The 24,949-nt window shown below is 35.6% G+C and overlaps 5 protein-coding genes across 8 annotated transcripts in view; 3 read left to right on the top strand and 2 right to left on the bottom strand.

Moving 5' to 3' along the window:
• LOC130985259 (uncharacterized) overlaps nt 1-24,949 on the bottom strand; it is a 920,555-nt gene that overhangs the window by 502,486 nt on the left and 393,120 nt on the right. The gene's annotated exons all lie outside the window — the stretch shown is intronic.
• Nucleotides 20-2,311, bottom strand: LOC130985312 (pentatricopeptide repeat-containing protein At4g18975, chloroplastic-like). The gene is made up of 7 exons (XM_057908228.1): nt 1,939-2,311; nt 1,756-1,860; nt 1,566-1,639; nt 1,325-1,421; nt 1,062-1,205; nt 473-685; nt 20-295 (listed from the first exon to the last, which is right to left on the bottom strand). The coding sequence occupies exons 1-7, from the start codon at nt 1,966-1,968 to the stop codon at nt 119-121; spliced, it is 840 nt and encodes a 279-aa protein (XP_057764211.1). The 5' UTR covers nt 1,969-2,311; the 3' UTR covers nt 20-118.
• Nucleotides 3,537-7,434, top strand: LOC130985237 (subtilisin-like protease SBT5.6). The gene is made up of 9 exons (XM_057908081.1): nt 3,537-3,621; nt 3,736-3,928; nt 4,020-4,196; nt 4,283-4,394; nt 4,514-5,075; nt 5,424-5,521; nt 5,622-5,967; nt 6,055-6,268; nt 6,835-7,434. Exons 1-9 carry the CDS (start codon nt 3,544-3,546, stop codon nt 7,359-7,361), a joined length of 2,307 nt encoding a protein of 768 aa, XP_057764064.1. The 5' UTR covers nt 3,537-3,543; the 3' UTR covers nt 7,362-7,434.
• On the top strand, nt 8,657-13,635 carry LOC130985238 (subtilisin-like protease SBT5.6). 3 transcript variants are annotated; one of them, XM_057908084.1, is made up of 8 exons: nt 8,657-8,791; nt 8,877-9,252; nt 9,988-10,099; nt 10,192-10,753; nt 11,261-11,307; nt 11,421-11,772; nt 11,846-12,059; nt 12,907-13,635. In XM_057908084.1, exons 1-8 carry the CDS (start codon nt 8,720-8,722, stop codon nt 13,428-13,430), a joined length of 2,259 nt encoding a protein of 752 aa, XP_057764067.1. In that variant the 5' UTR covers nt 8,657-8,719; the 3' UTR covers nt 13,431-13,635. The 3 variants fall into 3 exon arrangements, with proteins under 3 accessions (XP_057764067.1, XP_057764066.1, XP_057764065.1); XM_057908083.1 differs by having other exon boundaries at nt 11,258-11,307; XM_057908082.1 differs by having other exon boundaries at nt 11,206-11,300.
• Nucleotides 20,200-21,056, top strand: LOC130985343 (protein S40-1-like). The gene has a single exon (XM_057908280.1). The coding sequence runs from the start codon at nt 20,394-20,396 to the stop codon at nt 20,754-20,756; it is 363 nt and encodes a 120-aa protein (XP_057764263.1). The 5' UTR covers nt 20,200-20,393; the 3' UTR covers nt 20,757-21,056.

Below are 24,949 nucleotides of genomic sequence, written 5' to 3'. Positions count from 1 at the left end.
TTCCCAAAGAAAAAACAAAGAACACTAACCAAAATATATATAGCATATGAAGAATCTAAATATGTTTGTACAATGCATTTTCCTCTCCATCCTTTGTCAAGTTGGATTATCCTAGGAATCAAGTTCTTACCCGAGCTCTTTCCCCCTTGAAGTGAATGTATTTCCATTTTCTTTGGTATTTCGTCAAGAATTGTTTCTGTTTATCCTCTTGACCTAACACCTCAAAGGCCCTTGCTATTCTTCTAACAGTATCTTCATCTGGTTTCACTCCCAACTCCTCCATGTCAGCAAATACCTGATGTTTTACAACCAGAATAGAAATTCAGCACAAGATTGACTATGAAAAAGTGTTAATTTATCATAAAGAACAGAATGAACCTACATATCTAGTCAATGATCTGCTTCATAAGGTGAATCGTTGCCAATTCTAATATAAAAAACTTATAACTGGTGGAAAATGAGGATCAATCACCTCTATAACATTATTTGCCATATTATGATGGTCGTACAAGGATATCATCCTGGAAAACAGCCTCTTGGAAATAGATCGATCGTGTGCATGTAAAATCATGTTCCATAGCATTTCTGCTTCATCTGGCCTTCTATCCATGTCAAATGCCAGTAGGAGGTGGTCATAGGTCGCCATTGTTGCTCCTTGACCTTTGCTCAACATCCACTTGGCCACCTGCTTGACTTAAATAAATGAGTCGAAACCTACTTTGTCTAAGGGAATCATTTTCACACACATAATATGAATAAGCATCTCCAGAATGTCCATCAACTGACTTTCTTCCTAACAGCTTAGATAATACTACAATCTACTGCAGCACATACATTTCAGTATACGTAAATATGTAGAAACATCAGTGGCCCTTCAACAGTAAACATCTCTTTTACAGAGTCGAAATGCATATCCGGAAATCCTTTTGGGAGCAACCGAGCAAGCATAGATTACAATCACATTACTTGATATTCTTTCTCAGCCATTCTCAATCATTATATGGAATTCAAGATGGATTTGCAGTTCATGAGTCAAAAGTTCACTATCACGAGCTTCGTACCTGAATAATTCTTTTCCACTGACTCCTCTGCCTTAAGATCACCAGAGCCTTTGCCGCAGCAATTAATGGAAATTCAGTCTCCCAGGCTATCCACTCGTCAAGGGCGCTATAAACAGCTTCTTTCTCATTTGCAAGTCCACAAATCTATCAAAATCATACAAATTCATTTCGATGTTGAAGTATTTAGAAAAATTTCAGCATTCCATCCTACGGCATAACAAAATCAAAGGAAGAACTTAAAACCAAAGGCAAATCTTACATACAGTTCGAACAAGATTCAGTGCTTTATGTCCTGAACCAATTTGGTCTCTCCTTTTCCATAAGTGGTGCTCCTTCTTTCCCGACTTCCGAACAAGTTTTCTATGCAATACAGTGCCAGTTTAACAGAATTTATCATGTCAATTAGATACAACTAGTTTTGCTGCTTAAGAAATGAAGCAGATGTCATCAACATATGAAAGGAATTAAACTATTATAACAAGAAGCAAAAACAAAACGACCTACTTCTCAACAGCATTTGATGTAACCAAAGATTTATCATTTTGGCCTCCACGGAAGTCTTGCGGAGAAGCTATCGCCTTTAATTAAGCAATGAAAATTACAGTGGAAAAACAAAAAACTTTGAATGTAAAACTCAAGCATAATAGAGCAGAAAATTTTACCAATTGGATGAATTTTAACTACTGCTTCTTACCTTATACGTCGGAACGCTGGAATCAGATGCCTTGATTAGGAGAGAGGAAACATTGTATCTCTGGAACAAATTGAATACAGGAAAATCTACTTTAACAAATAAAACCTGCAAAGTGTTCGACGAAAGTTCCAAATCAGCAACAACGGGATATGGTGCCAAAAAGCGATGAGCTCGAGGAATTACCTGTCGACTTGATAATTGCAAATAATTCATGGCCTCATGCTTGCTTGTGGAGGTATCAGTGTGTGTATGTCCCACAGTGAGAGAGAGAGAGAGAGAGAGAGAGAGTGTGTTCAGTTCAGTGAGAAAACATAGTATTAATGGGCTATGGTAATTTTGGAAAGCAGAGTAAACAACAAAAAACCCATGGGCCGATGATCTGGGCCTTCGGTAATCGATAGAGCTTTACTTGGGCCAAATTAATTGATGATAATCAAGATTAAACCTATAACCTGCCGTTGACCCGATGAAGCTACGATATTGAGAAGAAGTAGAAATGCAGCAAGAATTATCAACTGATTATTCATTCTCCTCAAAGAATTGAATTAATTGCAGCTGCTTTTACTTGTTTATCTGCAGCTAATTTCTAGCAAATTTTTGCCCATGACAGAGACATTGATGCCCCCTTATACTATGTTTCTGACTAATTCTTTTGACATGAAAAATATTGTTTTAAACAAAACATGATGATGTCTGTTGGAAATAGGTAGGCTGAATATCATGGAAATTTAATTTCTCAAATGTCAGATTATATATAATTAATTAATTTCAACTTATCTCTGTAACATATAAATAATACTCCCTCCGTCCCACGAATCTTGACACGTTTAGTTTCGGCACGGAAATTATGGAGTTGTAGATTAGTGTTTTATGTGTGTAGTTAATAAAGTATAAAAATGATAAAATAGGAGAGAGAAGGTAATAATCATTACCTTATGTCAAGATTCGTGAGACGGAGGGAGTAGAACTTGTGCAATACAAAATTATGTTGGAAAATGAATGAACAGTACTTGCATAGTGGAAAATTGTGTTGTAATAATCATTATCTTATTAAGACTTGTTCCTTGGTATTGAGTTCAGATTCCTTTTATATATATAGTTAACGCTCAATCCACAGAAAAAACAATAACTCTGACTTTAATAATTTATTCGTTAATCATGTCTTTAGTTATCTTACTTGAAAATTTTGGATAATGAGAACTGCTAAGACATTCGAGGAAATCGAAAAAGTATATTTTTTTTTACCTATTTTCCATCATTAATTTTCATATGTTTACTATAATGGAAAATTTTCTCCAAGCAAGGTGGAATATTTTCTTGAGCAGGTCATTTTCACTTATTTTCTTTCCAATGTTGGATAATATTATCATATGTAGGGATATGAAAATATTATCCAGCATTCTCATTTTTTCATCTCTAGTAAATATATGATAAAATAAGGAGAAAATGATAATATTTTCTCATCTTTTCTTATCCATCATTTTTCAATGAAAATTTTACAACAAAAGTAAACGCACCCTTAGAAGAAAGTCTGGACTAGCTAATTCCTTAAGTCGTCGTCATGTTTGTTCTACAAAAAAGAAAACTATTAAAGCGTACAAGAAAGAAATGCTCTTGGAGAAGAAATTGTGCATGTAGCTTTTTACACTGCATTTGCAATAACTGATAACTAAATAAAACAAGCCTAAAATGCCACTTTCCCACATAAGGAGAGGTTTATTCTGTGTCACTAATCTATATAAGCTTAGCAAACAATTGCTGAAATAGGAGCAACACAAAATTTCAAGCATGATGAATAACCGCTCGGCTTATGTTTTATTTGCCTTTCTTCTTCTCCGTGTCTCAGCTTTGTTTGCTCATCAACAGGTTTTTACCTCTGAAATTTGTTAGCTAATTGCAACTTATATACACATACATATATATATATATATATATATATATATATACATATTGTTGATTTCTGCTATGTGATTGATCTAGGTATACATAGTGTATTTGGGAGAGCATAGTGGGGATAAGACATTCCAAGAAATCGAAAACACCCACCATTCGTATCTGCATTCTATCAAGTATTCAAAAGAGGAAGCTGCAGCCTCCATTATTCACAGCTACAAGAACGCCATTAATGGCTTCTCCGCCTTGCTCACACCTCAACAAGCTCATGCAATATCAGGTGATCGCACCATGCATAATATATACCAATATTATATGCATGTATGTATATGCGAACTCATTGAAGTAGCTAGTATGGTTGTGTTGGGCAGAAATGGATGGAGTGGTTTCAGTGTTTCGCAGCGAGCCGGCGAGGCTTCACACGACAAGATCATGGGATTTCATCAGCTTGCTCGAAGCTAATTGGGATGCTTCAAAGGCTAATGGAGAAGAACTATTGAAGAAAGCTGGGTATGGCCAGAATGTCACTGTAGCCCTAATTGACAGCGGTACTATTCATTCTCCTTAATTTCTTTCTTGATTTGTAAATAAACACACTATTAATTAACCTAATTTGGAAACCTAAATTTTCTAGGAATATGGCCAGAGTCTGAGAGTTTCAGTGACACGGATATGGAGCCTGTTCCAGCATATTGGAAAGGAACTTGCCAAAGTGGTGATCAATTTAATTCCTCTCATTGTAATCGGTAATAATTAATAATAATAACAAATACTAGTATATGTCACATATATATGTGTTTGATGAATATGAATTTTGTTTTAATTGAACTGGATTAAAAATTTAATTTGGTAATATATATAACAGGAAAATAGTAGGGGCTCGCTATTATGTAAAGGGGTATGAGGCTAGCTACGGACCGCTCGACCCAAAACTGGACTTCAGATCGCCGAGGGACATCAACGGCCACGGAACTCACACGGCGTCGACCGTTGGTGGCCGGAGGGTTCCCAACGCCGCCGCAATAGGCGGCATAGGCGGGGGCACGGCGAGCGGGGGCGCCCCGCTCGTGCGCCTGGCCATCTACAAAGTGTGCTGGCCGATTCCAGGGAAGACCCCGGCGGAAGGGAATGCATGCTTCGACGACGACGTGCTGGCCGCCATAGATGACGCCGTCGCCGACGGCGTTCAAGTGATTAGCGTTTCCATTGGGAGGTTTACTAGCATTCCCTATGTCAGAGATGCCATTTCCATTGGAGCGTTGCATGCTGTGAAAAAGAATATTGTGGTAGCTTGTAGTGCTGGCAATTCCGGCCCTACTCCGTCCACCGTCTCCAACGTTGCCCCGTGGATCATCACTGTCGCCGCCAGTAGCATCGACCGCGTGTTCTCGTCGCCTGTCAAGCTTGGAAACGGCGTCGCATTAGAGGTGTGTGTATGCATCGTTCATGTAATGCGTTAAATGGTATTTCCTCCATTCCTCAAACATCTTCCTCTCTTTCTATTTTGGTCTCTCCCCAAAACATCTTCCTAACCTATTTTTGAAAACAATTTAACTAATTATTACTCTTACAATTTCATTTTTTGTTGAACTCATTCTCCACTTATCAAATACACAACTAACTTTTATTAAAACTTATGTCTTCCTCCTTTAGGAAGATGTTCGGGGGGACGGAGGGAGTATTACACATTGAAGTTTTGTATATGCTTTAAGAATTAATTTCGACTAATTGACAAACTAATTTTTTGGTGGGTTTTATTGATCAAATTAAACCAGGGTCAGTCAATCACTCCATTTGATGAGGCAGGGATGTATCCCCTCGTCTACGCAGCTGATGTAGAAATTCCAGGCTCCACAACAAATCAAACCATTGGGTTCGGATCGATCAATATATCTTATATACATGATACATTATATTTCTCTCTTTTTATCGAAGAAATTAATTTATTACCATGTATTGTTTTAAATTACTAGGTTATGCATGAACGGCACGCTTTCACCGGATCTTGTGAAAGGGAAAGCCGTATTCTGCTGGACAGGAGACACTTTCGAAACTCTCGAAGTGGCCCGAGCAGGCGGCATCGCGGCTGTGCTCAGAAACTCCGACGAAGGAATGGGTGTAGTAGGCCGGCCTTATATGATTCCAGCAACAATTATTCTCTCTAACGAAATCCCCACCATTTATAACTACAGTGCATCTGATAAAGCAGCAACGGCAGCATTGACGCCCGTCAACACTTTATCCGGCCCCAAGCCAGCTCCCTTCATGGTTGCCTTCACCTCCAGAGGCCCTAGCCGCATCGAACCCAATATTCTCAAGGTGCTTAATTAATTTAAACACAATTAACAAACTCAATCCCATATTATATCTTCATTTAATAAATTTAATTTCTTGTGTTGTTTGCAGCCAGATATTACTGCTCCGGGACTCAATATAGTAGCAGCATGGAGCGAGGCATCGTCTCCGTTAAACGTGCCGGCCGACAAGAGAGTGGTGAAGTACCAATTCGATTCTGGGACATCGATGTCGTGCCCGCATGTTTCCGCAGTTGCCGCACTCGTCAAGGCGATACACCCTCACTGGAGCAGTGCCGCCATAAGATCTGCCCTCATCACCACTAGTATGTGTGTCTATCTATATATATTAATTTTGCACACATATTTGAGTGTTTTAATTAAGAATATATAGAGATGTTCAAATGAGTCAAGGTGTATAGTGTATAAATTGAAATCACTTTTAGCCCTTAGATTGTGAAGCTTTATCATTTTGATGAATAAATTTATGGTTCATGGTTGGAATCTCAAAAAATACTTTTAAAAAAATGAATTTTTAATTTGTTACAACAAATTCATAGTACATAGGCTTATTGACTCATTTGAACCACTCCCTCTAGGAGTGGGACCCAATAAATGCTATTTTTCATGCGAAACAAGAATATTGAATAAGTCAGTATAAATTCATGAATAAACTGTTTGTAATGCACGAATAGTCGTATTTTAATTAATTGGTGAAATTTTCGTCCCCTTCAAGATTCAAATCCAAATTTGAATGGTTATTCTTGCATTAGAAGAAGCTTATACGTAGATTATATTGACTTATTTATATCAATTCTCATTTTCAGGAAAGATAGCATTCTCATTTCTCTCTATATATATGTTTCTTCTCTTAATTAACTACTTGTTGTAGCAAAGGCGACCAACAACCAAGGCAAAAGCATAACAGACGCGCAAGGAAATCCTTCAAACCCATTCGAATTCGGAGCAGGACACATCCAGCCGTCGATGGCCGCTGATCCGGGGCTCGTCTACGATGCAAATTACGGAGACTATCTACTCTTCCTCTGCGGAAGCAGCGACAACCAACTCGACCCATCTTTCCACTGCCCCGACGACATACCTCCGGCGAGCCATTTCAACTATCCGTCGCTCGCGATTGCTGAGTTGGAGGGATGGGTGACGGTGGGGAGAACCGTTACAAACGTGGGGCCTGCGACATCGTCGTATTCGGTGACGATCAATCAGCCGGCGGGTTACACGGTGGAGATCGCGCCAACGGCGCTGAGCTTCAATGCGGTAGGGGAAAAGCAGACGTTCAATATCACTGTTAAAGCTGGGAGCGGTGCTGTTAAGAATGTTTATGCTTTCGGTTCATTTGTTTGGAGTGATGGGACTCATCAAGTCACTAGTCCTATTGCACTCTCCAAAACTTATTAATCTTCTTTAGTCTATGAATTGTATCATGCATCTCCTTTTTACTAAGTATCATATAATAATAAAATAAATTATCCATAAAAGTAAAAAAATAAAAATATTGGTGTAAATATATCAATATACCCTTAATGATTTGTAAAACAATCATTAAAGTTCGATTTCTATCACGTACAAGAATATAAGGAATATATCAATTAGATTCGGTACACTGACACATTCGTTAATATGGATGAATTTCGTCAGATATACTAGAAACAGAAAGCTGATATATACTAAATTAATTTCGCACCTTAAGCTACAAATTAATATGAGGAGACATACACCCTGTTAATTTGAATGCATCGTGCATTCATTTTGAATGAATTCATAATTATAATTATAAACACTAACTGTAGATCAATATATTTTAATAGAGAATTGATGAACATTAATTAAATGATGAATGCACCGTGCATTAGGATGTACACAAACTTTAGCCAAATATAAAATACAATATCATGTTATGTGTCATGTATTCATGTTTCAATCACAAGACAAGAACATATTTTTCTGCGTTCTAGTATATATGCTTCGTGTTTTTTCCTACTTTACTTTTTTATGCTAGACCAGCAACTATAAATAATTCTATAATGCCACTAGTTTATTTAAGTATAGGGGGGCAATTCGAGAAGATGAATTTTTTTAGTTAAGAACATTTCACGAGTTGCTCCACTAATTCCAAAAATCTGTAAATTTAGGAGTTATAAGAGTGCATTGACCAGTGATATTATAATGAGTGCGACTATGGGATTAATTAATTATTAGAATTAATCAATCATACATGCTCATCAACTAGAAAAACAATGAGTATTTAGTAAGATAATTAAAGACATACTATGATTAACGAATAAATTATTAAAGTCAGAGTTATTATTTTTTCTGTGGTTTGAACCTGAACTCAATACAAAGGAACAAGTCTTTATAAGATAGGCATGGCAAACGACATTTTAATTAGTCTTATATTATAAGAAGACTTTAATTTGATCAACTATATATGCAAGTACTGTTCATTCATTTTCCAACACAATTTTGTATTGCACAAATTCTATTATTTATATGTTACAGAGATAAGTTGAAATTAATTAATTATATATAATCTGACATTTGAGAAAATTTCCATGATATTCAGCCTACCTAATTCCAACAGGACGTCATCATGTTTTGTTTAAAACAATAATTTTCATGTCAAAGAATTAGTCAGAAACTTAGTATTAAGGGGGCATCAATGTCTCTGTCATGGGCAAAACTCTATAAAATTTGCTAGAAATCAGCTGCAGATAACAAGTAAGAGCAGCTGCAATTAATTCAATTCTTTGAGGAGAATGAATAATCAGTTGATAAGTCTTGCTGCATTTCTACTTCTCAATATCGTAGCTTCATCGGCTCAACGGCAGGTTATATTTAAGTTTAATCTTGATTATCACCAATTAATTTGATTATGCTTCATTTGCAAATTGTTGCATTAATCTTGATATCTAGGTTTACATAGTATACCTGGGAGAGCACAACGGGCAGAAAACATTGCAAGAGATCAAAAACATTCATCACTCGTATTTGCATTCTGTCAAAGGCTCCAAAGAGGAGGCTGAATCCTGCCTAATTTACAGCTATAAGAATGTCATCAATGGCTTCTCTGCCTTGCTCACCCCGCAAGAAGCTCACACAATCTCAGACATGGATGGAGTGATTTCAGTGTTTCATAGCCATCCCACAAAATCAAGGCTCCACACAACAAGATCATGGGATTTCATTAGCTTACTTGAAGCAAACTGGGATGCTTCAAAGGCCAACGGAGAAGAATTATTGAGTAAAGCTAGCTACGGCAAGAATGTCATCATTGGAGTACTCGACAGCGGTATATATATATATTTGTTAATTAATTTCTCTTTCTTCATTCCTTCATCTGTTGATTTATGTTGAAAATCCTAACCATTTTTTTCTGTTAGTCAGGGATATACACGAATCGAATCGAATTCTATCACTATTCATAAAATATTTATATATTTCAATTTTATTGGCGATTTGAATTCGATTCGTACACATATTCATGAATATTCGAATCAAATTGAATATTTATTTCAATTTTTTATAAAGTGTATATATTCTAACAACACAACATGAATATTTGATTTTAAAATTCCAACTATTCAATGTGATTTGCAATTTTGAAGGATAAAAAATTTAAAACAATATTTTAAATAATTTGGAGTTATATCCAATATTTTTTTAAAGATTCAATTATTGTTTTTCTTTTTCTCATGTTCCTTTTTATTTAAATAAATTAATATTCTTTTTTATTTTATAACTATTAATTAAATATAAAAATAACTATATATATGTGTATATAGGGAGGAGCTCTAATAAAAATCAAAGTTATTATGAAATATTATAACTAAATTTCGTAAATGCACAATAACATAATATAAATACATAATCGAATATCACCATTAATTTTGAGATTATAATCGATAAATTATTAAATCAAAAGGTTTGTTTGTATTCCTAATTGAATCATACAATTTCGAATTCAAATATCAAAAACATCGAATCGAACCAAAATTATTTGATCTACACACATCCTTACTTCCAGGCGTATGGCCCGAGTCAGAAAGTTTCAATGACGAGGGAATGGAACCTATTCCAACTTCTTGGAATGGGATCTGCCAAACTGGCGTTGCGTTTAATTCCTCTCACTGTAATCGGTAACTAACTCTAACTATACGAGGTTTGATTTAATCATTACACATATGTAAATAAAATTTGAAGTTGATTTGGTCATTAATTTAATTAACAGGAAATTGGTAGGAGCTCGCTACTATTTGAAGGGCTACGAGGCCTACTTCGGGCCACTCGACCCCACGCTAGACTTCCGATCACCCAGAGACATCAACGGCCACGGCACTCACACGGCGTCAACCATCGGCGGCCGGAGAGTCCCCAACGCAGCCGCAATAGGCGGCGTTGGCAATGGCACGGCCAGCGGTGGGGCCCCATTGGCCCGCCTGGCCATCTACAAAGTATGCTGGCCGGTCCCGGGGCAAAGTCCGGCCGAAGGAAATGCGTGCCTGGACGACGACATGCTTGCGGCGTTCGACGACGCCATCGCAGACGGTGTCGGAGTGATCAGTGTTTCCATCGGAGGGAACACGAGCAGGCCCTACACCGAAGACGGCATCGCCATTGGAGCATTGCATGCGGTGAGGCGGAACGTCGTGGTGGCTTGTAGTGCAGGAAATTCAGGTCCTGATCTATCTACGGTATCCAATGTCGCCCCCTGGATCATAACCGTCGCCGCCAGTAGCGTCGACCGCGTCTTCTCGTCGCCTCTCCTCCTTGGAAACGGCCTCACAATAGAGGTTTGCTGCGTTTATAAGTTCTTTAAAATAATTTATAAATTGTTTAGAAACTCCTTCAAAGTGTTCAGCAAAACAGTTTATAATCTCTCAAAAAAAAAATCTTTATTTGAACTTATTTTTTTTAAATCTTATATACAACAATCATTTTACAAATATTATTCAATTATATATAGTTTGTTTGTTTTCATCATGTGTCCTTTAATTTCATCTCTATTCAATTTTCTCTTTCTAATTTTTTCTTTTTTCTTTTGTAGCACAAAATTCTCTATTTCGCTTATAAGTTCAGTTATTTAAATATTTTGACAACTTATAAATTTTTAATAAAATTATATGTTCTTTAAAATAAGCTTAACCACCCTCTTAGTTTCATTTCAATTAATATCTAATCATATATGTTAGGATTCACTAATAGTTTTTTTTTTTTTTCTACTTGGTTTGGTTGATCACAATAGGGACAATCAATTACTCCATTTCAAAGAGCAACGTATCCTCTTGTTTATGCAGCAGCTGCGGAAATCCCAGGAACTACCACCGATCTCACAACTGGGTTTGAAGTTTGAACTCATTAATGCTCTTCACACAATGAATATTGTCTCTCTTAATTTTCTGATCTTCTCTTTTCTTTTCTTTTTTGGACATAAAAAAAAAAAAAAAAAAAAAAAACTAGTCTATGCCTTGATGGTACACTTTCACCAGCGCTAGTGAGAGGAAAAGCGGTTTTCTGCTGGGCTGGAGACACTCCGCAAGCATTGGAAGTGCAAAGGGCGGGCGGCGTAGCAACCGTGCTGGGCAACACCGTTGACGGAATCGGAGTCGTGGGCCGGCCGTATTTGATTCCAGCAACCGTTGTCCTCTCCAACGAGGATCAGAAACTTAGAATTTTCAACTACAGCGTGACTGATGCAGCGCCTACTGCAACTCTCATTCCCACTAGGACTTTACTAGGCACTAGCCCAGCTCCATTCATGGCTGATTTCACCTCCAGAGGCCCCAACTTTATCCAGCCCAACATTCTTAAGGTCTTGCAACGACATCTCTGAATCCAAACTACTGTGTTTATCGAATAGTGATGATTCTTGGTTGTATTTGCAGCCGGATATCACTGCTCCGGGCCTGAATATAGTAGCAGCATGGAGCGAGGCGTCGTCTCCTTTAAAGGTGGCAGAAGACAACAGAGTGGTTAAGTTCCAAATTGATTCCGGAACATCCATGTCTTGCCCTCATGTTGCAGCAGTTGCTGCGCTTCTCAAGGCCATACATCCTGACTGGAGCAGCGCCGCCGTGAGATCTGCTATAATCACCACCGGTATGTACTCTTTCCGTCTTTCTATCCATAAAAAATAGTTTATTTTTGTCATTTTAAGATGTTTGGCCATCCTTTTTCATTCACTATACAATTAATTATCCCTATTAACATTACTTTTGATTGAACCATTGCTCCACTCACAATATATTTAACTATTTTAATTCAGGGTTAATTGTCTATAAATACACAAATTATATCCAAATTTTGATTTTTAACCAAATCTCTTCTTTTGGTCAAAAAATACATAAACTTTTTGTTTTTTGGAATTTGACTTGAATCGAAAGTTCGCCAGTTAAAAATTTGATTGTCTAAATTCTGACTGGCAATCTGAATGTACCATTGGAAAGCTTTTAATGTTATCTTTCTAATAATACTTAAATTGTTGGGTTTTGATCACCGAAAGTTGTAAAAAAAAAATAGCACGAAAGTTAATGTCACGAAATTCTATATTTTTTCTTTTTCCAACCACTTCCAATGTTCAAAACTCAACAATATAAGTATCATTAGAAAGATAACGTCAAGAACTTTTCAACGATACATTCGGATTGCTCATCGAAATTCAGACAATCAAGTTATTGGCCAACAAACTTTGGAGTCCGATCAAATTTGAAAATTTTAAAAATTTATGTATCTTTCGACGAAAAAAATAAATCTGATTAAAAACCAAAATTTGGGTATGATTTGTGTATTTATAGACAATTAATTTTTTTTTATTAAAATTCATGTCAGTACCCTTGTAAAACTAACCCATGTAATCCCCTTCTAGGACTATTTTTTTACCAAAAAGTATATGATAAGATCTAGTTGGAGCTTGCAAAGACATTCTAACAAACTTCCTTTTTTGCAGCAAAGCTAACAAACAACTTAGGCAAGCCAATAACAGATGCATTGGGAAATCCTGCAACACCATTCGAATATGGGGCAGGACATATCCAACCATCAAAGGCTGTTGATCCAGGGCTAGTTTATGATGCTACTTACGATGATTATCTGCTCTTTCTCTGCAGCAGCAGCGGCGGTAATCTACTCGACCCGTCGTTCAACTGCCCCACAAATGTACCTTCGCCGAGCAACTTGAATTACCCGTCGTTAGCTATTGCCGATCTGCAAGGCTCCTTCACCGTAGAGAGAACCGTCACAAACGTAGGCGTCGGAAACTCGTCATATTCGGTTACAATTGATCCGCCGCCGGGTTATCTTGTCCGAATCTCACCGGCGACGCTGGATTTCAGCATGGCAGGGGAAAAACAGAGTTTCAGCATCACAGTTGAAGTTGTGAGTAGTGCAAATGTGTATGCTTTTGGTTGGTATAGATGGAGCGACGGAATTCACCAAGTGACGAGCCCTATTTCAGTGTGGACGGTGTTGTGACTGGAATTGCAATGAAGTTGTAAGTCATATCCTCCTTCTCTGGTTGCATATTTTTGCTTGATAATAAATGAGGACATATTGTGTATGCTTCTTAATCAAAGGAAATGGATTATCAATGACAACAAATGAAAAATATCCACTATAAAATAAAACTATGAAAACTATTTATTTTGAACTTGAAATGATAAAGTTATCCTTACTTAAATCGCAAACTTTGCTCGACAATTGGACATGTCGTCGAGCATCAGTGGTAAATGCACTAATGTTTTGCATGTTCGATCATTGCGAGTCGAGTATGTCAAGCATTAGTGTATTTGTGATGAATACATTAATGCTCGTCATGTTCGATCATTTCACTAATATGGTAAATGCACTAAGTTCGACATGTTCGATCATTACATTAATGCTCGACATACTCGACTTCCGCGAATCGAGCATTAGTGATAAATACATCAATGCTCGATATGTCTCGACCATTGCGAATCGAGCATTCCTATAAAATGTACTAATGTTCGACATACTCGACCATTGTGAGTCAAGCATCAGTGGTCAAGCATAGTGCAAAATACATTAAGGATAAAAGAGTCTTAAATGGGTATAATTTATATACTTGTAAAAGGTGTGTATTTTTTAAATTTTGTCTTTTAAAAATGTATATATCATTTTGCCCCTTTATTCTAGCTAGTAACTTGTACTCCAGTAATATATGACATAAATTGCATAAAATAATTTTTAATTATTAATTGAACAGGGATACATTTTCACAGATCTGTTGGGCTTCCAACAGCCCTCTGCCACTGAATCAGGCCGGCCCATTACCATTTTTTAAATTTGAGTTTAAGATTTTCAAATAAATTAAAATTAAATTAATTTTTTATAATAAGTCTGTTATCCAATAATTTAGTTGGCCTTTTCAATCCTAACTCAAATCCTATACCAGTAATATAATACAAGTTCTTCCTCAATTATACATGTATCTGCGACTAAAGTGAGAACTATATCTCTCTTTCTCGGCCTTTTGGCTAAGATCAAGTGTAGTAAAATGAGAATTATTTCTATCATAATGTCTAATAGTTATTTTAAATTTTGTTTCAATGTAGCGGAGTATGAATTGAAGTCTACCTTTTCTCTTTTTTTCTTTTTCTTTCTATTTTTCTATCTTTTTTAGTTCGATTAGATTGAAGTCTTAATCAATTATAGTGTTTTCGCATTAAACTTTTTGCGGTGTCCAAAATACTTACTGGCCCCTTAAATATCTTTTATTGTAGTCGTTTTCTTTGAATAAAAGAAAACGCATTTTCAATCATAATTACTACTTAACTTGTTCAATCAATATACTTTTTTTTTGTTTTGTTACACTTGCATATTATCAATGGTCTTCTACACAATTTGTCTCATAAAGACTATCATTTTCCACCGATTTTTTTTTTTTTTCATTTGATCTATTAATAAACAATCTAAATGTTTTAAATTAAAGTTGAATCACCTTACTCCTTAATGCTTAGATTAAGAAAATGAAAGAACATATAAAATAGAAATGACAAAAATAAACCAATTAGTGGAAAAATTACTCATATTTAACAAATAAAGAACGAAGAAACATGTCCAAATTAATTATATTTGCTATTTTTAAATACACAAATTCTCTTATGTGAACGTTTGCACGGTGTGAACTACTCACATACTCTGACATACTAATTATAAATATCTTGTTAGAATATTTAATAAAACACTTATAAATATTCTATTAAAATATGTGAGTGAGTGCACATATTTGCACAAAAACCTCTCTTTTTTTTAAGTATTGATTTTTTTTCCCTCGAAACTTTTACGTTTTAGGGAAACCAAGCCTAATAATTGGAAAAAAAAAATTATTTTTCCTGTAGTAGTTGCGGGACCTCTAAAGTCATACCTTATCTTTTACTGGAGATATCAATAATTAAGATGTTTGTCATGTTCACGTAATCGAGCTATAACTACTTATAAAACATCACTTTCTTTAATTGTTATAGAGCTTCAAACAAGAGGGAAAATATCATTATATGCTACGACATTTAAATATGATCTTTTCATTAATGGCCCAACGACTTTTAGTTACAAATCAACAACCATCATTTTAACGTTTATATAATTTTATCTTGAAGTCAGATTTCCCAGCATCCAAAATTTCAAAAGAAATATACATACTTAAAAAAAAAAATCAATAATGATTCTCCATTCTCTCATTTTAAAATTTTCAAAAGAAATACATACATAATATGATATTTTTTACGTAAATTCATTATAAAGGCATGATAAGTAAGATTTTAAATGTCGAAAATATCACATGAAATTATTAATATTTTGAAATGTGAGGTGCCATGTCAAGGATGGTCATCTCCTCATGGCAATCATACAAAGACACAAGTAACATATCCCATCGATGGCTTGAAATGAAAGTCGTGTTTGTGTTAATTAAGCAGACATAGATGATGGAGATGCGAATGCGAGCGTTGTTGATAAGGTGGATTTATTTAATTTTAAGGTGAAATATTAATGCCGATAATGGCTAAATTACAAAATGCCATGAAATGACTTGTTATGCGCTGTCGTTTTCCTCTGAAAGCAAGAATGCACGTCAACTCACCTCCACCGGCAATTCACGCCCTCCATTGCCACACAACATAGATTCTTATCATTTCAATATTTAGGATATTTATTTTTACAAATTCGTATATTACTAAACTTCTCAATTTTATCATGCATGCGAAAATCTCAATTCAATATTTGGTTGCTAACTTGCTATATTTCAGTTAACTGAAATCGAACACTGAACTTCCACTAACTGATTTCCACGCTTAAATTGCGTCAATAAAAACTTTAAATTTCTCCTAATTTAATCAAGCAATTTGAATCAACAAATAATATCAACGTGAATCATTCTCGAAAAAAAAGAAAAAATAAGCACGGGAAGGAACTAAACGGGGCTGGTTTTGCTTCTTCTTTGCGTTATTAAGAGTATCTACGTTATTATCCATTAAAACAAATACTAAAATTTAAATATTTTGATGGATAATGCGCATTAATTATTGTGGAGTATACAGTAAAAATGGAGGCGAGAGGAAAATTGTGTTAAGCTAATAAATCGCGGGTAGAGTTTAGCAGACGGAAGTACTGACACGTGGCGTGACAGCTGGAGGCTGGAGGCATGGTTTAGAGATTCCCCCTCTCTAGTGATTGTCAAACTATATACGTGTCGACACATGATTGCCTGTCTCTGTCGTTTACTTCATTTAGGCGTGTGCCCAAATTATTTGGTCGACTTCAAGAGACTGGGACCCGCTACGGTACGTGCGCCGATGGCCGCCGAGTACGCCGATCCCTTTCAATCCACGGCGCATAACAGCCGCTATACTTGCATTAAACTAACAACCACAAGCCGTTTAGATTCTACGTCTCATCATCTTATATTATATTTTATGATAAGGTGGTCTTGAATACAATCGAGTGTGCCGTATAATCGAGTTAATTTACACTCAGACCTTGACTTGCATCCTGATTCAAACTCGTATTTTGATTCAAATCGTATAAATGACATTATTCGGTTATACAAATGATACTGCCTGTAATTGACACTGTTATGTTATACAAATGACACTACGTGTAAATGACATTGTGTATATGATTGAAACTATTCAGAAATATAAATGACACTTCCTGTTAATGACATTATAAGAATGTAAATGACACTACAATATTTTAAATGATACTATAACATTTTAAAATATTACAGTGTCATTTATACAATTTGAGTTAGGGATGCGGGTTTGGATCAGAATGTTGGTCAGGGTTTGGGTGCGGGTCAGCTCGGTTGTACGGTACATCCGATTGTACCCAAGTTTTTGTGTTTATGAGTGTATTTGATTCAATGAATAAGATAGATAAAATTGAAAAATGATTAAATTAGATAAAATTGAAAAATGATTAAATAATTAATTTAATTTTTTTAAGTAGATAAATAATTATTTAATTGTATTATTAAAGTGTTGGTCTAATAATTCATCATAAACTTATGTATATCTATACATTCCGTAGTTGTGTCACTACACGGTTATATACATGATTTGTAATAACCCGGTGGAGAACAAAAATATTCATTTTATATGTTTGTTAAGAGGTAAGGGTTTTGTATAGTCTTCTGATCATTTACATATTATTATTATTTTTGTTTCTTAATTGTTTGATTATAATTTTTAAGGGATTCTAGATGTTTTAGTTTATGGTCTCCTAAAACTATGTAATTTGAAAAAGGAGATAGAAAGGAATCTAAAACTTAATTAATTTTCTTAAGAAAAGGAAAATGGAGATTTGTTGTCTCTCTCCCTCACTCTTAACCCCGCCCAGTAGTCAAGAAAGAGGATATATCTTGGTTGGTCATCGACACATTTTTATCTTTTATGGTGTTTTTTGCATTTAATTTATAACGTCACATTGTTGTATAAGTTATGGAAGAATTGTTACTTTCTCTAAATCAATTTTCAAATTAGATAACTATATATGTGTACTTTATTTAAGGAGTGATAGGTGTGACAGTTCAGCTCAATTTAGAAGACATTTATTTCTACTTATAAGAAAACTCACTTCTTTATTAGGCCATCCTCAAAAAAATTAATTAAATTTATGAGTATTATTAATTCTTATACATGTTGTGGTACTTTGGGAATGTGTGGTTAAGTTCTCAAAAACTTAGAGAAAAATCCTTGTCAAACAGAGAATATCGAATAGAAATAAATTTAAAATGGTGTAAGATGAAAATACGAATCATAATTGAATATTTTTTTATAAAATTATTATAAAAATAATAAATTGAATAGAGATCTTATATTTTGAAAAACTTATAAGCTGTTGAAATTTATTTTTATAACTTATAAACTATTAAACTATTTAATATTATTTTATTAATATTTGAATGAACTTATAAATTATTTTAAAAATCTTGTAAACTCAGTCAAATATTCCTCACCTACATCACCGGCACACGTGCACACACAAAAATTGTGAAACTATTGTAAAATGAGAAGAACCAAATACGAATATTGAGTTTGGTAAATTTCATGACACATAATTAGTTAATTTCAACGGTAAACCGTAGACGCAAACGGAACTAAAACACATAGCTTTCCGAGTGTTTGCAACGCAAGTGTAGCGGCCCCCAACCACACGTGTGCATCCACGAGGCATTTACCCTATTTAGTAGGTATAAATTTTCTACAAACTTAATTGATCATAAATTGATTGCAACACGTACTCTGCGTCTCTACCTTCCTAACCTAATCATATTTAATCCACAAAGGCAAAAAATTAACATGATTCATGGAAAGCATATCCACTAAATTATCATTTTTTTTCTAATCCATGGGTCCCCCCCACACACACATGCCCTCAACCAATCATAACCTCATGGTATATTCACTTATTTTTCTAAGTGAATGCGATGGATTTGTTAAGAAAATACTAATGATTAACAAGGTATAATAAATATAATAGTACTTGTTATTGAGCATTTGGATTCAAATTTTAATACTCCCTCCCTCCCACTATAAGTGAGACCCCCTTTTTTGGGCACGAAAATTAAGAAATGTGTATTTTGTGTGTATGTGAAAAAGTGAAAAAGTGAAAAAGTGTTTAAAGGGTAAAAGTTTTACTCAAAAAGGAAAGAGTCTCACTTATGATGGACACCCAAAATAGAAAGAGTCTCATTTATAGTGGAATCGATGGATGGAGTAACACTTTAAATCAGAACATCATTATATATATGCTACTTACTTAATAGTGTTTGCAGGTATAAAACACAAAATGAATTACCTTATCATAATCCCTACTTGATTCCTCGACTCGCAATGGTCGAGTATGTCAAACATTAATGTATTTATCACTAATACTCGACTCGTAGATGTCGAGCATACCTAACATTAATTAATTAATTCATCATAAAAACATTAATGCTCGACATATATACTAGACTCACATTGATCGAGCATTAGTGAACGCTCGACTTGCATTGGTCGAGCAAAGTTCGCGATTTAAACAAGGGTAATTTTGTCATTTCAATCTCAAAATGAGTAGTTTTTTTTATAGCCGGTACTTTTTGTAAAAGCTACCCATTATTGCTAAATGATATGTTTGTTTATTTGATTTTGAGCACCCCATAATGTGATTGTGGGTCTTCAACTCTTCTTACTATACTATCAAACTAATTTATGATAAAAATATATGTATACAATAATGAATAACGAAATTTGACCTTGCATCTAACCGCAATCCGAAATAGTCAAGTTCTACAGTTATATGTGAATGGCACTCGATCTTATTAATCATATAATCATGAAATTTTAAAGTTCAAACTAGTTTTGAAAATATAATTACACAAAATCAAATGTTCAATGAAAAGATATGCGTCGTAAAGATGTAAAAACATTTCGGACAAGCGATTGCGTAGTTACTCATTATACCCAAACGTATAATAATTAGAAAATCTTGATAAATACGTATTAATACCAATGTGAGTACAGAATACGCAAGGAATAAGACGGAAGAAAAACAATTAATACGTGACCAAATTATAAGCAAGTTTTTAATGTAATTTTAATATTAAAATAAACCCTCAAACCTACATAGTCATACATACAGACAGCAAAAGCCGTAAGCCTCAAGTTAAACAATTCCAACCTTCGTGATTTTTTACTTGAGAATAAATGAATAAATGAGAGAAAATAGAAATTAATATACTATTCAGAAAGCGGGGACCGCACTCAAACCTCTTCACAGTGACGCCAGCAATAATCAAACCGATCTTGCTATGATTAAACACTCAATCATTTATTCATTCATTTCCCCTATAAATTGACTCCAATTCCCACCATTCCCAGCTCTTCAGCGTCATCCCACAAAAGATCTCCCCCATTTCCAGTCATTTTTATTACAATGGCGGAAGAGTTCGAGGAGTCCGAGGTTGTCTTCAACGTTAACGACGAAGGCGGCGACGGCGGCCGCGATTTCCAGCTGAGTTCGAAGGAATTCACGAGGAAGAAGCTGAAGAAGAAGCAGAACTCGACGGTTCCGGTGAGCATCCCGGAGAAGGTGTCGTGGCTCCGGTACGTGGACCCCGATTTGGATAACGACGACGGCGGCGAGATGGTGCCGCCGCACGTCATCGTGGGGCGGCGCGTGGCCGGGAAGATGATGGCCTTCTCCGTTTGCACGGGCAACGGGAGGACTCTCAAGGGACGGGATTTGAGCCAAGTCCGTAACTCCATTCTCAAGCTCACCGGTTTTCTAGAAACGTGATGAGAATTTAATTTAATTGGATTGAATTAAATTAAATTAAATTCCAAGTTTTTCTTCTTTTTTTAAAGGATTTTTGGGATCCATTCTTGTCCGATCGTTTCAGAAATTAGATGTTATATAGTGATTGTCGGAGTTTCTAAGAATTGTGTTCCTTTGTTGTAAGTGAAAAAAAAAAAATTGAAAATGAAAAACACCCTCAAAAAAGAGAGGGAATTAGAGAAAGAAAGGAAAAAATGTGATTTAATCAAGTCATTTTAAATTATGTTATATAAAAAAAGGTGATTATAAATTTTGTGATTATTGGGTGCATGTTATATAAGTTGGAAAGATCCAGATTCCAGGGTGTTAGATTAGGTTTCTGTTAGGCTATGAAGGGGGTGGGTGGGGCATTACGCCACTTCTGATTCAATAGATCTCATTTTTTTCTGTATATAATTTGTCCGTTTCTGCCACCCACAGCTAGGCTCCTACTAATTTTTTTTTTTTTCCTTTTTTTTATGTATTCTGATAATTTGTTCAATGTAATTGTAAAGCTCGTTGATTCTATATAATGTTGTGGTTAGAAATAATGAGACAAATTAGAAGCCATAAATCAAGATGAAGTAATCGAATTTGACGTGGTTAATTACACTACGCAAAATTAGCGAGAGAATATTTTTTTGGCTTATCTAAATGAGTGATTGGTTTTTACAATAACATGTGGCGGATTATAATTCCTTTGATTTCTTTTACTCCATCCCTACACAAAAAATGTGCCGATTTTATTTATATGTTTTGTAAACACAAATTTTTGTATTTCAATTTGATAAAATACAAAAACGCGTTACAAAGATAATTTGATAGATTTGAAGATAGATTTATGCGGGTTGCAATCTCTAGTTAATCCTCTGATTCTTCTCTTCCATTTGATTCTTGAACAAGCTCGAAGGTTATTGAAATACTTGATTTGATGACGATAAATCCAAGGGACTCAAGTCATGATTTTGGATTGAACGTTGAACTTGATTTGATTTGAAGAAGAACGTCCTTAGAATTTATAAGAACGCCTTGAAGCTTTTGAACTTGATTTGATTTGATTTGAAGAAGAACGTCCTTAGAATTTGTAAGAACGCCTTGAAGCTTTTGAACTTGATTTGATTTGATTTGAAGAACGTCCTTAGAATTTGTAAGAACGTCTTGAAGCTTTGGGACTTGGTTGATTTGATTTGAGGAAGATCGTTCTTGGAATTTGTAAGAACGCCTTGAAGCTTTGAAGCAAAACCTTGAATACTTGAAGAACGATTTAAAGATTTGAAGAACGCCTTGAAGGTTTGAATACTTGATGAAGATTTGAAGATATACTTGAAGATCACTTGAAGATATACTTGAAGCTTTGAAGATATACTTGAAGACTTGAAGATATACTTGAATCTTTGAAGATATACTTGAAGATCACTTGAAGATTTGATGAAATTCTTGAAGATGCTTGGAGCCTTCAATTCTTGCACCACTTCAACTTCAACTTGTGATACTAGAGAGAATTCGTTATGCCCTTCGAACTTCCACTTCTTCACGTTGTTCTAATGAGCACCCCAACACCTCTATTTATAGATTTTTAGAGATGGGCTTCGTGGGCTTTATGGGCTTTGGGCCTTCATGCATGGGCCTTAGGGCTTTAGGTGTCCATAAGCCCATTAATTCATTTATGTTAAATATTAATTATATATCTATTTAATTTAGGAATAAAATCCCATTTAATAAAATAGAAAATATAATTGAATATTTAATTCATGAATTTACACGTGGCACGATTTAATTTGACGACAAATTTAATTGCCTACAAATTGCCCCATCGAGACTTGTTTATAGACAAAATGCCTTTGGTAATAGACGAGTCTCGAAATATATCTTGATAGTTTAAACTCTTATCGCGGAGTTCTTGATTTTGAATTTTGTAAATAGTTTATACTCGTATTTAGGAGTTCTTGAATTTCTTGAACTTTGTAAATAGTTTATACTCGTATTTAGGAGTTCTTCAATTGATTTTGGAATTTTAAATAGTTTATACTCGTATTTAGGAGTTCTTCAATTTGAATTTGAATTTGCAAATAGTTTATACTCGTATTTAGGAGTTCTTCAATTGATTTTGGAATTTTAAATAGTTTATACTAGTATTTAGGAGTTCTTCAATTTGAATTTGAATTTGCAAATAGTTTATACTCGTATTTAGGAGTTCTCGTATTTCTTTGAATTTATAAATAGTTTATACTCGTATTTAGGAGTTCTTCATTTGATTTTTGAAATTTTAAATAGTTTATACTCGTATTTAGGAGTTCTTGACTTGGATTTGTAAATAGTTTATACTCGTATTTAGGAGTTCTTGATTTTGAAATTTTAAATAGTTTATACTCGTATTTAGGAGTTCTTCATTTGATTTTTGAAATTTTAAATAGTTTATACTCGTATTTAGGAGTTCTTGACTTGAATTTGATTTTTTTTTTTTTTTCAAATTGGGCTATGTATTTACATCAAAACCCGTGTTTACAATTCACCACTTGAATCTATCAATTTAAGTAATTGGGGCTTTATATGTATATGTTGAGCCCACACGTTTATTATCAACTAGGCCCAATATTTTATATCTGGCGACCCTTTCCAGCAACACAACTTCAATTCCAGCTAACTCCACTGTCCTTTTATCTTTTTCGCAGCAAGTTTTTTTTTTGTTTTTTTTTTGTTTTTGCCCCATAACCGAAAAAGGAGAAAGTTATGCATAGAAAAGTACTATGGCATTAAATGTAATCTGCATCAATATTTTTTGTTTTCTTGCTTTAGAGCCGTTGCATTGCAGGCTGGAAAACAGTTGGAGCTTCAATTTGTTGCAGGCTGGAAAACAGCTGGACTCCACTCTTCGTACACTGGCGGCTAAGTTTAGAGATTTGGTGAGAAGTTTGCTTATAAAATAGAGGAGCCACTCTTCCTTTCTTTCATTCACAAGCCCAGTAGCCTCCTTTTCGCAACCTTAGCATTCTTTAGCAGCCATCTCCCTTCAGCTACCCTCCTCTTCACTTCTTAGCCTTCTTAAAATATAGCCATGTGAAGAGTACTCCGAAAGCTGTCATTTCTTTCTCAAAGTTCACCTCTTTTTCATCTCCACAGCAACCTCCCTTCATAGCCAAAGACCTCTCTTTTTGTAGCTCTAGCTCTTTGGTTACGTTTCTTTTGACAGCATGCTAATACCATTTATCATCTTGATATATAGTTCAAAGCAATTTCATTTTGGTTGTTTCGTTCTAGCGATGGTTGAAGGTAGAGGCGTCGAACGACGACGTGTGCTGCTCCGTAGTCCCGGCGAAAAGGAGAGATCGAGCTTTGTAGTAGAGGCTTCGAAGTAAAATTCTCTTGCAACCTCTGATCCTCCTTTCAACTTTAGATCATGCATGACATGCTCCCTTTTAACTTTGTGTATAGTATGCTTCTACTGTATTTGTGAGCTTTTCATTCATCAAAATTTGATATTTTACTATCCAAGTATCGGCAAGAAACCTTCATTGTATGCTTATTACTGCTGTGTTTTGCCAAGTCTTAAAACTTCATCCCATGCTTGTTATCGCTGCTATATTTCATCAAATAATATCATGACCGCGGCTTTGGCTTCTTTTGCTGGATTGGTTTTGGCTAGGCGGAGAAGCAGCGAGCATTGTCGTGAGTGTGCCGGGATAAGTTGCGACAACGGAGACTCCAGGCAACTTACTCGCCGGTCTTTGGCAGCAGTGAACGGCAACGAACCGCGTGGTGTCGAAGGTGAGAGACGACTGTGGAGCCTTGCGGCAGCTACTGAAACGGGCTTGGAGCGCGGTGGTGGTATTTGGCTTCGGCTTTGTAGTAGTCTCCAGCTTCTTCTCAGCGGGCGTAGCAGCGGGTTTTTAGGGAGAGAAGGGCGGCATCGAGCGACAATTCATGGGCGATTTCAGACTTCAACGGCGGCATACAGTGACGACAGAGGGGATGTAACTGCGCAGCGGCGGCGCCAACAACCGGGACGCGACTTCGCCGGATTTCAGAGACTGAGAGGACGGCAGCGGGAGTGGCTCCTTCGGTGGGGCTGAGTTGGAAGGCAGCGGACTGTTTTCAGATGCGAGATTTTGAGTGTGTACACAGCGAGCTGGTCTTTTCGCCGCCGTTCGCCGGAGATCCAGAGGAGGTCCGCAGTG

Source organism: Salvia miltiorrhiza, chromosome 5, assembly GCF_028751815.1.
Source record: "Salvia miltiorrhiza cultivar Shanhuang (shh) chromosome 5, IMPLAD_Smil_shh, whole genome shotgun sequence".
NCBI lineage: Eukaryota > Viridiplantae > Streptophyta > Magnoliopsida > Lamiales > Lamiaceae > Salvia > Salvia miltiorrhiza.
Note: the sequence above shows the minus strand (reverse complement) of the source record. Positions and strands in the feature narration are given on the sequence as shown.

Bases quoted from the DNA above. Each gene is read 5' to 3' on its own strand.
- LOC130985312 (XM_057908228.1), bottom strand. From the start codon at position 1,968: ATGAATTATTTGCAATTATCAAGTCGACAG. The intron at 1,206-1,324 runs GTATGTAAGATT...TGATTTTGATAG, and splicing joins CACTGAATCTTGTTCGAACT to ATTTGTGGACTTGCAAATGA. The intron at 686-1,061 runs GTACGAAGCTCG...TAAGTCAAGCAG, and splicing joins AGTGGAAAAGAATTATTCAG to GTGGCCAAGTGGATGTTGAG.
- LOC130985237 (XM_057908081.1), top strand. From the start codon at position 3,544: ATGATGAATAACCGCTCGGCTTATGTTTTATTTGCCTTTCTTCTTCTC. The intron at 3,622-3,735 runs GTTTTTACCTCT...TGATTGATCTAG, and splicing joins CTTTGTTTGCTCATCAACAG to GTATACATAGTGTATTTGGG. The intron at 5,076-5,423 runs GTGTGTGTATGC...AAATTAAACCAG, and splicing joins GAAACGGCGTCGCATTAGAG to GGTCAGTCAATCACTCCATT.
- LOC130985238 (XM_057908082.1), top strand. From the start codon at position 8,720: ATGAATAATCAGTTGATAAGTCTTGCTGCATTTCTACTTCTCAATATC. The intron at 9,253-9,987 runs GTATATATATAT...CCTTACTTCCAG, and splicing joins CATTGGAGTACTCGACAGCG to GCGTATGGCCCGAGTCAGAA. The intron at 10,754-11,205 runs GTTTGCTGCGTT...TGATCACAATAG, and splicing joins GAAACGGCCTCACAATAGAG to GGACAATCAATTACTCCATT.
- LOC130985343 (XM_057908280.1), top strand. From the start codon at position 20,394: ATGGCGGAAGAGTTCGAGGAGTCCGAGGTTGTCTTCAACGTTAACGAC.